Below are 13,313 nucleotides of genomic sequence, written 5' to 3'. Positions count from 1 at the left end.
GAGCATATTTAAAATGTAGGCCAGGAAAATCACATAAAATGTAGTTTTCATGTTCTGGATTGGACTAATTTACAGGCAATCTGAAATTGACAGGTTTTGGAGACCTATGTTAACATATCCATGTATGTACTATTTACTTTCCTCACACTTCCAGGCACTATTTATTTGTACCACTTTTTATTCTGTGGATCCTGAAAAAAATTGGAAGTGAACTGCTGGCTAGGTAGGTGGTGTAAAAGGTTTTGGTTTTGTGGAACATCGGTTTCCCCTTCTGCTGAGATGGATACTGTATAGCCCTTTCTCCTCATAAAAGGGAAACCAATTTTCCCAGTGATAGGCTGGGTAGAGTAGTCAAGTTTCCAATTTTATATATTTTATTAATAAAACTAAATAAGCAAAAGCATAAAATACATATAAACAAATCAAATTAAAATAAAGTGGGTTACTATCAAATCATCAAATTTTATCTAATTAGTTTGACTAAATCATATCAAATAAACCAATAATTCCTTATCTCTGTTGTTTCCCCAAGTTTTTAGTCTTATTTAGCTATTTACCCCCATTATCAACCTCAGTGCCAAATACTTATACAGGGAGGGTCAAATCCCTCCCAGGCTGAAGCTTCTGCATAAAGTGTCCCGGAGGGCCACAGAACTTCTGTTGGTCCACGGGGGCAGTAATATTTGTATGTATAGAGGCTGGTGTGCATGGGACTTGCATCTCAGTTCACATTTTAGGTGCTAAGTTAACACAAATAAATAAAGCTGTGCAATAATTATGGTTGGTTGTATTAATTTTTCTTTCTTTAAGTGAATGAAAATAATTTAGTTGTGCATGAAGCTTTGATATTTAATGCTATTTCCATTTTATCAGTTGTACAGAAGTTATATTTCTGTTCATTCTTTTACTGGCTTCACGGTAAAGGGACAAGAGATTATTGCTTGTCACTTGTGAAGTTTAACTTGAATAAAAATTACATTGAAGTGAGAGGTTTCAGAGTAACAGCCATGTTAGTCTGTATTCGCAAAAAGAAAAGGAGGACTTGTGGCACCTTAGAGACTAACCAATTTATTTGAGCATAAGCTTTCGTGAGCTACAGCTCACTTCATCAGATGCATACTGTGGAAAGTGTAGAAGATCTTTTTATATACACACAAAGCATGAAAAAATACCTCCTCCCACCCCACTCTCCTGCTGCTAATAGCTTATCTAAAGTGATCACTCTCCTTACAATGTGTATGATAATCAAGTTGGGCCATTTCCAGCGCAAATCCAAGTTTTCTCAACCCCCCCCCCCCCCCCCCACACACAAACTCACTCTCCTGCTGGTAATAGCTTATCCAAAGTGACCACTCTCCTTACATTGTGTATGATAATCAAGGTGGGCCATTTCCAGCACAAATCTAGGGTTTAACAAGAACGTCTGGGGGGGGGGGTAGGAAAAAACAAGGGGAAATAGGCTACCTTGCATAATGACTTAGCCACTCCCAGTCTCTATTCAAGCCTAAGTTAATTGTATCCAATTTGCAAATGAATTCCAATTCAGCAGTTTCTCGCTGGAGTCTGGATTTGAAGTTTTTTTTTGTTGTAAAATAGCGACTTTCATATCTGTAATCGCGTTATCAGAGATATTGAAGTGTTCTCCAACTGGTTTATGAATGTTATAATTCTTGGCATCTGATTTGTGTCCATTTACTCTTTTACGTAGAGACTGTCCAGTTTGACCAATGTACATGGCAGAGGGGCATTGCTGGCACATGATGGCATATATCACATTGGTGGATGTGCAGGTGAACGAGCCTCTGATAGTGTGGCTGATGTTATTAGGCCCTGTGATGGTGTCCCCTGAATAGATATGTGGGCACAGTTGGCAATGGGCTTTGTTGCAAGGATAGGTTAAAGAGTGAAAGTTAATTTTATTCATACAATACTTTTATTTATTCCCTTGCAGCTTTACTACCAGCTGTAACAATACTTCATTAAATTTACCAGAAGGAATAATAGATGTATAATTATGCAGTCATGACAAGTTACAATGGAATATGCTTTGTTCCTGAAGTTCATTAAATGAAGAGACAAACATGCTTCCCCAAGGGTAATGATAAATATGTATTCCTTTGTATTTAGTAAACATTCATCAGATGAAAACTCAGTTCTTTCTGTACATTGTGTGGCAAAATACCTTGTTCGCCTCAGTAGGCTTAGTCCTTTTTAGCCTTGGAGACTCAGGTTTGGGGCAAGGCGAATCCTTGTAGGTGGCACAGGATCCTGCTACTCCTCTCCTCAGTCAGTCCCTTGTGCTTGTTTTCCTTCCCTTCTGGGACACGAGTGCAGCCTCTCTACTGGGAAGGTTTGGTGTCTTGCTGCAAACGGCCTACTGGCAGCTTCCCTGCTCCTCTCACTCCCTCACTCTTTTCCTCCTTCCACCCAGGGGAGGGTTTAAAAAGGTCCCAAGTAGTTGGAGTCAGCTGAACCTAATTGGGCCCTAGCAACCCCTTTTCCAGCTGAACCTTATTGCCCCATGGTTCTCTCTCCTCAGTGGATAGGGAGGGGCCTTTTAATCCCCTGGGACTAATTACTACCCCCTTTTTGTAGCTGTTTGTCCTGGGTTTACCACAATAGTAAATATTATTGTTTCTTAATTAGCATATTAGCATACTATTGCCATATTTTATTCTTACCAAGCCAGCTTAATTTTTTGTTGTTTTGACCTGTAGGTAAGGGCAGGAATAACTTGTTTTTCTTCTTGAATTTCAAGACTTGAGATTGTTAGAAGTTTCAAGATGTGTGTGTTGTCTACAGCTTTTCTAAGCTAGCAAAACTGCAGTGATGTGGAGATGTGATACAGGGATTTTTCTTGTATAAATTAAAGATATAGTTAACTTATTTTGGAAGTGTCCCTTATGAAGAGGTTATTGCCTGCCAACAGCTGAACTTCATTCTCTTTTGGACAGTTTAGTGAATAGCTACTGGAAGGCAGAAAGAGCTATAAAACAGCAGTTATTTAATCAATTGAAGAAAATACATGCAACAAATATGAATTTTCAAATTTTGGCATTCAGTGTTCATGAACTAATAATGCCATAAACTTGTTGTTTGACACTCACTATATTTTTCAGCAAACTCGATCAAAGTGTTTGAGGAGGCATAAACAAATCTTGTATTAAGCAGTGACATACAGGAGAATGATGCAAATGCTTGGTGCCACTACAGTCAAAGATTCACTAGTTCAACTCCCTTGAATTTCATTGGTGATTACCTCTGCTTCCATATGAACGATGGTGAGAATCTCGTATTCTGTGTGACAAACCCAATCCATTAGATATCGTGGGTTTCATTCTCAGTGTGTGTGTATATATAGATCTAGTCTTGTATATAGCACTTCAGAAGTCATTGACTTAGTCATCTAGTGTTTTGGCAACAGTTTTCATTCAGTTAAATGTCACTCTGTGCTTCAGACTTCCTTGAAATCTGATATTTTGGGAAACAGTAGTTACAAAATCACAAATCAAATAAAGTGCTTCTTCTCTTAGCAAGTTGTTTAACAAATTCAAATGAGTGCTTTTTAGAGACTACCTAGACTTTTTTTCTGTGAAATTTCAAGAAAATTAGATTAGTTGAGCAACATGGATTCACAAGGCAGTTTTTGTAGCAAGAGTGTTTTTTGTAGATTATATTAAAGCTTCAACTAATAGCAAATGTTACCGGGTGTCATAAATAACAAATAATATCACATGCTTAGCGATGTGCACTCATCATCATTGAGCAGTGTGGGTTTCAATAATTGGTGTTTTTAAAAAACAAAGAAACATCCTAGTGGTATATGGCTGAGTTGTTTTCCTTGAGTTTTGCTCCAAAATGCATGCAGTTGAACTGCCTTAGGCTTTTTCTGTGGGGAGCCAATTAATACTGGAAGCTACTTTGTCAAGCCTTTGTTTAGAAAGCCTTAACTATATTTACAAAATAGTTGAGCCCAAGATTAATTAAACTAGGGATGTAAGATGTTAACCAGTTAACCTGCCTGAACCGTTAACCCCCGGGCCAGCCGGCCCCAGTGGCCACGCACCAGCCAGTCCTTTAATCGGTTAAACGTTTAAACAAAATATTTTTAATCGTTTAAACGGTTAATTTTTTTAAATGGTATTTACATCCCAAGTTACAACACACTTTCGTTTAAGAATACTTAAGCTGGACATGAACGTCACATTTTAAAAAGTGCATACAAATGAGGCTAAAACTGAATGTCCTTAGTTCATTTTTACATAGTTCTCATGCAGGCAAAACTCATTGACATCAGTAGCTTTGCCTGAGTAAGGACTGAGTAGGAGTTTTAAAATTTGGGGTAACATAAATTTTTAACTATGGAATAAAAATTGGTGAGTAAATGCCATGCAGGCGAGGAGCCCTGGGCTGACAAGGTGGAAGATGCATCTGACCCATCCTCAAATTATAATTGACAAAATCACTTACATAGTCAAACATAGATATAAAATGAATGTGAACTCCCAAAATACTGTCGGTACTCAGTTACAGAATATCTATATCTGTTAATACAAGATTTGAAGCAGCCACAAAAAACTGAGAATTCTCGTCTCTCTGTAATGTATTCATGAGAATTGTTGTCTGAGCATTTGCATCAAAACAACTTTCTGTTTTTGTATATTGCATGTATTTTTAGAGGTGCTGAGCACCAGCAGTTCCAACTAAAGTTAATTGCTGAGGGTGCTCAGCATCTCTGAAAATCTAACCCCAAATCATTAGTTGTCCTGAAAAATGTTCTGTAGTATTCGAACACTGTTTAAATGTGTAGTAAAACAGAAAAGATTAAAATGCAGCCAGAAATATTCTGTTTTTCTGTCTGCTGAGAAATACAGTGATGTGGTCAGTCCCTGATAGAAATTGTAGAACAAAGCACAATAAAGATAATTTGGCAGAATACACTCTTCAGTATGACACAAAAGTGAGACTTTGATGTGTTAAAAACAACTTTTTATTGTAAAATTGGACTCATGCATGTTGTTCTGAAAATCCTCATGAACATGGCTTAACTTAAATGTCCCTTCATATGCGGCGAAAAATGTAGTGTGAAGTTCTGAAATATTAAACTGTGTAAACTATTGTCATAAACTGCTTCACTCTGAACACTTGTAAAAACATTGTTAAAAAGAAACTGAAACTAGTACTGTATATTAAGACTATGAGGTTGTTCCAACAGAAAGTTAATCTTTCTGAAATAGCAGAAGTAAGATTAAATAGGTATAGTAGCTATCAAAAGGCTAGATGGAAAAAAGATGAGAGAACCTCCATCAACAACTAGGGTTGCCAGGCATCCGTTTTTATCAGAATGCCCGGTTGAAAAGAGACCATGGCTGCTTGTGTCAGCGCTGCTGAACGGGCCGCTAAAAGTCCGGTTGGCGGCGCAGCGGGGCTAAGGCAAGCTGCCTGCGAATCACAGATGTGGCCGGCGTGTCTGCTTCTCAGAGCAGAGGCAGCCACAGCGGCTCCACATGCAGCCCCCCCAAATGCTGGCTCTTCAGCTCCCATTGGCCGTGGTTCCCGGACAGTATGCAGAGCCCCCTGGCCCCTCCACCTAGGAGCCGGACATGCCACATGCTTCCTGGAGCCCCCTAAGATAAGTGTCATCTGGTCCCCAACCCCCTGCCCCAGCCCTGAACTCCCTCCCGCACTCCGAACTCCCTCCCAGAGCCCCCTGGTGTACCCCAAACCCCTCATCCCCAGCCCCACCCCAGAGCTTGCAAACCTTCCCACACCCCTGCCCCACCCCTGAGCTCCCTCCTGCACTCCAAATCCCAGAGCCCTTGCCCCCTCCCTTACCCCAACCCCTGCTCCAGCCTGAAGCCCCATCATGCACCCCAAACCCCTCATCCCCGGCCTCACCATGGAGCCCTTGCCCCCAGAGCCGCTGCCCCAGCCTGGTAAAAGTGAATGAGGGTTGGAGAGAGTGAATGACTGGGAGAGGGGAGATGGAGTGAGCCGGGGGTGGGGCCTCAGAGGAGGGGCAGGGCAGGGGTGTTCGGTTTGGCGTGATTAGAAAGTTGGCAACCCTAACAATAACTGAAAAAAACACTGTCTTGTACGGAATGTTACTTGTGTTAGTTAGCTATCACGCACTAGACCTGCAACTTTGAGTGGAAAATAAGAAAACCAAAAGAAAAGGGAAAGACACCATCAAATGAGGGGGGGGGCAAGCCCCCACTCTTGGAGTCCTTTGTCTTATATTTGTCATCCATAGGTTACCACTGGTCATGTGATGGACTCCTGGAACTTTCCATGGTTTTCCTCCAAAACCCTCACACTTCTCAGGACTTATCTTATCTGGAGAATGTTTTTCTATAGTCCAGGCGCACGTTATCTCTAAACAGTCTGTGAACCTATCAGTAGAAGTCCAAGTTCCCAAAACAAGTCAAAGTAGACTTATTCTCTTAGCAAGACTCTGGTTAGGAAAATTAGGCCTTCCCATAACTCCACACAAATGGTCTATTATCCTTAGGCCATTAGTCTTTTTCCCAAAGCCAGGCTTTAATGGGTGGGTTCCACTGCATTGACTGACAGTACAATGTAGTTTCTGAAAAGGGGGGAAGGCCTGTTTTGGGGAGCAGAATGGACGAGCAAAGCTCAAGGAGACCCCAAGATCAGTGGATTTAGACTTTTTTCTCCTCAGATCCTCTGGTTCTGGAGGTCCTGTAATTCTTTCCTCCAGAGGGGAGCCTTCACGACAAATACCACATACTGAATCTAATGAAATTTTGAGAGTCCTGTTGATTTTATCATGGGAGGTACAATTTGGCTCTTAGAATTGTAGCCCTGATCCAAAGGCCATTGAAATCACTGGAAAGTTTCTGTGTTAGCAATAAATTCAGTGAGGAGGACAGGGTTACATCGTTTGTTTAGGGATATTCATAAACAAAGAACTGTAGAAACTAGAATTACAGACTGTAGATCCAATGTCCTACATTAAACAGATTTAATGAAAAGTTACTTTTGTCTTCAAAATTGCACTTTTGAGCAAATATGCTAGTTGTACATATCTCATTTCCTCTGTAGGCCAGATATCATTTGTTTCATACTTTGTGGCTTCACACTGTTTTAATTCTATTATTAAAGGATAACACTGTCATCTAAATACGGGGTCCCCTGTGATTCATGGTGCAGGCTTTCAGGATCTTGCATGATTTTGGCGGGGCGGGAGGGGGCAGTGTTTTTATGACTCTAGAAGCTTTGTGACACCTGTAATAAACATTCCAGTCAATTGCATGTGATTGCCACTCTTTATTTTTCCTCTTTCTCAGTGTGCAAGTTGAGTAAATAATTAGCCCTTCTGACAACTTCTATGAAGACAACTAATTATACAAAAGATTTAAGATGATGAAGGGGTAGCAAATTAATCTTGATTTTTTTTTCTTGTGAAGTGGGAGGTGATTTTATTTTTATCTATCACCATATTTCTACATAAAGGTAACGAACTGTCTTCTTCCTCCCTTGCACTGATCTCTGCTATTAACACTCTGAGTTATTTCTTATTGATGTTAATGAGATTTGAAAACAACTTCAAGGGAAAGTTGAGAGCACTCCTGTGAAATTAAATTCTAAACAAAATATAATTCTTAATATTGGTTTACTAATTAAGGTTCATTACTGCAAGGTGCTGAGTACTCTAGTTCTGATCCAGCAAAGTACATGAACACGAGTGGTCCCATTGACTTCAAGTGCTGTATTGCTGGTGATTAGAAAAAACAAACAACCTATCTTGGGTGCTAGCTTGACTGATTCTTGGGGCTGGGAATTGAGAGGAAAAAATAGTTTTTACTTGTAAATGGAGCATATTTGCATAGAAATCTGTGATAGATGATAAACAAAAAACCCAGCAATAGTGTTTTTAGAGTCTGTTTCCAGCGTACAAATCCACTTTATGGGGGATTTTTTTCAGTGTGTACACTTCCTGCAGAATATTCAGCACATGAACACTGTCTACAATGGCATTTGAAGTTGAATCCTCTTTGATGTATATGAAACTTAAATGTAATAAGTAATTAAAATGTAAAATGATTAATTTTTAAAAATAATTGTGCATATTCCTTGCTGAAGTCAGATATTTATAGTATTATATGTCTAACTTTAGCCTTTTAAAAATATATTTCCTACCCCTTTTGTAGGGTATGTGCATGGGTTGGGCATTGGAACTCATTTAAAAGAGTCTGGGAAATGCAAAATGATGGTTCTTAATAAATCAACATTGTGACGGGGTCTTTGGAGTGCAGCCTGGGCTGTGGGACCACTGAGCCCTCCAAACCCACCAGTCTGGGCTGTCTCTCACACTATGATGCTAATGTCAAGCTACAAGCCTCTGACAGGCACTGCATTTACATAGATATCCACAGTACTCAGACATCTCAATAACACATATAGCGATACTTCATAACTTCACATACAATGATAGTACATACAACCCAACAGGATATTAATGTTCAACAAATCAAATGATTTGAATATGACTTTTAAAATGATACCTCACAAGGCATGCATTGTACAAAACATACAATCATATCTCAATGATGAATATGGGGGTTCCAGGGTGCTATTTGGAGGTACAGAGTGTCACAAACATGAACCTATTCTGCTTTTGAAAATGGTGAACAAACTGTGCTGAACAAATGAGGCGTGTAGGGGAAGGATGGTGCCGTGATTAGAACACTAGCCAAAGACTTGGGAGGCCTGGGTTCAGTTTCCTGCTCTGTCACAGATTTCCTGTGTGGCTTTGGGCAAGTCACTTATTCTCTGTGCCCCTCAGATCTCCATCTGTAAAGTGTGGGTGATAAGAACATAAAAATAGCCATACTGCGTCAGACCAAAGGTCCATCTAGCCCAGTATCCTGTCTTCCAACAGTGGTCAATGCCAGGTGCCCCAAAAGGAATGAACAGAACAAGTAATCATCAAGTGATCCATCCCGTCACCCATTCCCAGCTTCTGGAAACAGAGGCTAGGGACACCATCCCTGCCCATCCTGGCTAATAGCCATTGATGGACCTATCCTCCATGAATGTATCTAGTTCTTTTTTGAAAGACCATATGAAATAGGAAATACTAAGATGAATATACTAAAGATTGAGGCACTGAGGTACAGTAATGGGGGGGGGGGTCTATAAGTGCCATAGATAAATACATATGAGAATGCTAATTCTAGAGAGCTAAAGTCAGTCATATTGATTATTTTAACATAAAAGGTTTTTTGGGGGGGCTGTTTCTTTTTACTGTTTCTTTATATTGAGAGAGCTGCAGATAAGTGATTTGAAACTACGTAGTGATTAATTTAAATTTCATTCACATTCTCTGAAGTTTGATGATTACTTCCATTGTGCAGTGAATAATTCTTGAATGAAGAAACGTGGAATGCAAGGGCAGGAAATTATTTTATTGTATTGGTTTTCATTCTTTGCAGGAAGAATCCACAGCACAAGCTTGAATATAAGCACACTGCACCTCCAGGTAAAGACTCTTGTTCAAAACTTTAAAAATAAGAACAGTGATACACACTTAAAAGGGGGTATGAAATGGTTTATGTTTCTGTTAAGCTTTACTCATTTGTATTTGTCACTTACTATACTCTGTAATGTTGCCATTCCTAATGCTTTAATTCCTTTCCTGCAGTTGTCCACAGTAAAGATTATTGCTTTTCTACTTTACTTAAGATTTATTTCACTAACTATTTTAGATGTCTTTTCATCTGAGTAACCTCACCAGGTGGTTCAACACTAACAGTATGACCTGTACATGCATGGCTTTTATACCATACAGACAAAGACCAAGAAGTAGTAGATATTTGAATCAGTTGGTGGTTTTTACTCCAAACACTGAATGGAACAAAAATTCCATAATTTGAATTACTCTGATTTTTAAGACAGGGCAATCCCAATAAAAGGAAACAAATGATGTACCAGGCTATTGACTTTGCCACAGTATTTACTACTAATTAAAATGTATATCTAAAAAAGAGTTCAGTAATATTACCATACAGCGAGCCATACTGTTTTGCAGTTGTATTGGCATAAGAGTTCACAGTTCCTCTTGGGGTTTTTTTTTGTTTTTGTTTATTTCTGGCAGGGGATCTGAGGAAAATAGTACAATGAGAGAAGGGGTTAAAAATGCAGAATATAGTGCCTGTGATATTTGTTTAAAAAAGCTTGTCTATTTTCTAGATCAGTGGTTCTCTGCATCTGAGATACCAAGTAGTTCCATATTTTCTTTGGGGAACTTAGAGTTTAATTAGGATGGAATCTAAGCATTCATTTAAAAGCTGTTTTTCTTGCATTTCAGGTAGAAGTAATTAGATTTATTGAACACTTAGCATTGGAAAATATTGCAGTTTGATATTTTTCTCTAAAAATGTTATCAAATTTTCTTTTTTTAAGTTTACTAAGCTTTTTCAAGAAAAAAATATAAATTCATCTATCACTCATACAAACAATGCAAGATTTTTAATTTAATACAACTATGCAAATGTAATGCCACTCTGTTCAGAGTTTCCCAAGAGTTAGGGATCACGGCAACGTTATCTCTACAGGAGAAAGTGCAGTTATTTCAATGACCCAGATCTGAAAAATTAGCTCTGTGTAACTCAAAAGCTTCTCTTTCACCAACAGAAGGTGGTCCAATAAAAGATATTACCTCACCCACCTGTCTCCTATTTCAGTAATAGAATAATCTAAAAAAGTAATGTAAACATTGAAACATTTTGTTATATTTACAACTTTTTAAAATGTTCAGCTATTGTGTCCCTGAAGGATAAACAAGAAACCAACATGCCTACAGGGTTGGAGCTCTGGGAAGGAGTGTACTCAAGCAACGGTAGAGTTATGGGGTGCTGGCACTAGTCTTGGAGTCCTGTCAGTTGGATTGCAGGGTCTCAGCTCTCAGAAAGGGGTGTTAGACAGAGGATCTGTACCCTGAGGGTGTGCCCAGAAACCCCCAGCCAGAAGCAGTGCCTGGCCCTGTTCAGACTCAGAAAGCTTAAAACTCACAGGACCCAGTGAAGTGAAACCGAAACACAGCAGCCTAGTGTAGTGCTTCTCAACCGGAGGTCTGGGGCCCTCTGGGGGGTCGCAAGCAGGTTTCAGGGGATCCGCCAAGTGGGGCCAGCGTGAGATTTGCTGTGGCCCAGGACAGAAAGCTGAAGTCCCACTGCATGGGTGTGAAGCCCAGGGCCTGAGCCCCGCCTCAGGGGCCAAAGCCTGAGCAGTGCAGCTTCACAGGGGCCCCTGTGGCATGGGGCTCCAGGCAATTGCCCTGCTTGCTACCCCATAACACCATCCCTGGCTTTTATATTCAGAAAACCTGTTATTGTGGCACAGGTGGGTCGTGGAGTTTTTACAGCATATAGGGGAGGGGGACGGCTCAGAAAGGAAAAGATTGAGAACTCCTGGCTTAGTGAGCTCTACCAGGCCAGTGTGAAATCATATACAGTAGCTCCTCACTTAACATTGTAGTTATGTTTCTGAAAAATGCAACTTTAAGCAAAACAATGTTAAGCGAATCCAATTTCCCTGTAAAAATTAATATAAATGGTGGGGGGGGTTAGGATCCAGGGACATTTTTTTTTTGCCAGACAAAAGGCATTATATACATTTTAAACAAGGAATTTAATACAGGTATAAGTTGTAAACAGTTTTAAACAAGGAATTTAATACTACAATCATTGCTGAGTATGAAGCAATGGGAGGTGCCCCCGCCTTTCCCCACACAGGCACAGCCCACTGGCACTCTGAGGATGTAGGCAAGGAGGCTGAAGTTGCCATAGGCTAGGAGAAGCCATTGTGCAGCAGCAGCTTCCCCTATTGTGCAAGCACCAGGGGCTGGGGGCTTAACCCTCAGCCCGCCCACTCCACCCCTTCCCCCAGACCCTACCTTTAACCCACCTCTTCTCCCTCCCCCACCTCCTCCCCTTTTACTCCGCACACTGCGTCCTCACTCCTCCTCCCTCCCTCCCTCCCTCCTTACCGTGGCAATCAGCTGGTTTGCAGCATTCAGGAGGGAGGGGGCAGGAGCGAGGACTCAGCGCACAGGCTCCCCCTCCCTCCCCTGCCTCCTGAATGCGGCAAACCAGCTGATTGCCAGAGGGAGCGGGCAGCGTGCAGGCTCCCCCCCTCCCTCCCCTTCCTCCTGCCCATGGCAATCAGCGGGTTTGTGGAATTCAGGAGGCAGGGGAGGGAGGGGGGAGGCTGCACACCAAGTCCTCCTCACTTCTACCTCCTGAATGCCTCAGACCAGCTGATTGCTGAGGGCAGGAGGCAGGGGGAGCAAGGGGAAGGTGCTGATCCGCGAGGTCCGCCGGCAGGCAGGAGGCGCTTGGGGGAAGAGGCGTAGGGGAGCTGATGGGGGGCTGCCAGCTGTGGACAAAGCAGGCAGCCAAATGACGTTATAGTAGAGCATTGCACAACTTTAAACGGAGCATGTTCTGTAATGGAGCAGGGACGTCAGATCAAAACAATGTTAAGCAAGATGACGTTAAGTGGGGAGTTACTGTATATGCTTTGCTGGCACAGAAAAGGTGTGGGATCAAACATGGAAAAGGTGTTCATGAGAGGATTACTATCTCGGGAAGTGGTCAGTAATCTGAAAAAGACCAGTCTCATAAATACATAAATGTACATAGTAAATACAGTCACCATGACAGTTACATTAAAATGTGGGAATGTATTCTTTATTTTTGCGGTCTCAGTTATTGATACGTCACAGATTTCTTCTAGATTGTAGTTTCCTTGATAATAGTGGGGGGTTTTTTTCCATTTAGAAACTGAAACAAGAAGAACCAGACAGAAAACTACTAAAAGAGGTTAGAAAGTTCTCATTTTCTAAATGGACCTGTTACTGTTACGTTGGAGGGTTTTTTTTTCAAAATCATGTACATGAAAGACAAAGCAGGTTAAATGTATTAGTTTCAGTTAGAGATGGTGTAATATTGAAGCACTTTATTATGAATGCTACTTGCTAGGTCTCTAGTTGGGGAAAGTGCATTATTTTCTTTTAGTGAATACCCCACTTTGTACTGCATGTGAAAGTCCTTAAATTGGGTGTTCTATGTAAACGTGTTCCAGATAAGCAGACCTAGTTTTACTCTGGAAACGGCAAAGTATCTTTTAACTTGAAAGATGAACACTGAGTGACTTAAACCAATTAATTCCCTAATATTGCCTAGAGGTAAAAGGCAATAAGATAAAAGGAATCAGTATTTCAGCTACAACTGTTTAAAGGCTGGCCAGTAAAGGCTGACTGCCCCAAACATTGATGTATTCCTTTT

The 13,313-nt window shown here is 40.7% G+C and overlaps 1 protein-coding gene across 4 annotated transcripts in view; it reads left to right on the top strand.

The window, feature by feature from the left end:
• Positions 1–13,313, top strand: part of APLF (aprataxin and PNKP like factor) — a 91,546-nt gene that overhangs the window by 60,470 nt on the left and 17,763 nt on the right. For 2 of the 4 annotated variants that reach the window (XM_084625268.1, XM_084625271.1), the window contains 2 exons: positions 9,459–9,505; positions 12,807–12,848. The exons of 1 other annotated variant lie outside the window; for it this stretch is intronic. In XM_084625268.1, coding sequence (XP_084481394.1) covers positions 9,459–9,505; positions 12,807–12,848 — 89 coding nt within the window. The remainder of the gene's footprint in view (positions 1–9,458; positions 9,506–12,806; positions 12,849–13,313) is intronic. One more of the 4 variants, XM_084625269.1, reaches the window with a different exon arrangement.

The sequence above is a fragment of the Lepidochelys olivacea genome, assembly GCF_965140295.1.
Source record: "Lepidochelys olivacea isolate rLepOli2 genome assembly, chromosome: 3".
Taxonomy (NCBI): Eukaryota; Metazoa; Chordata; order Testudines; family Cheloniidae; genus Lepidochelys; species Lepidochelys olivacea.
This window is presented reverse-complemented; position numbering and strand designations above follow the sequence as displayed.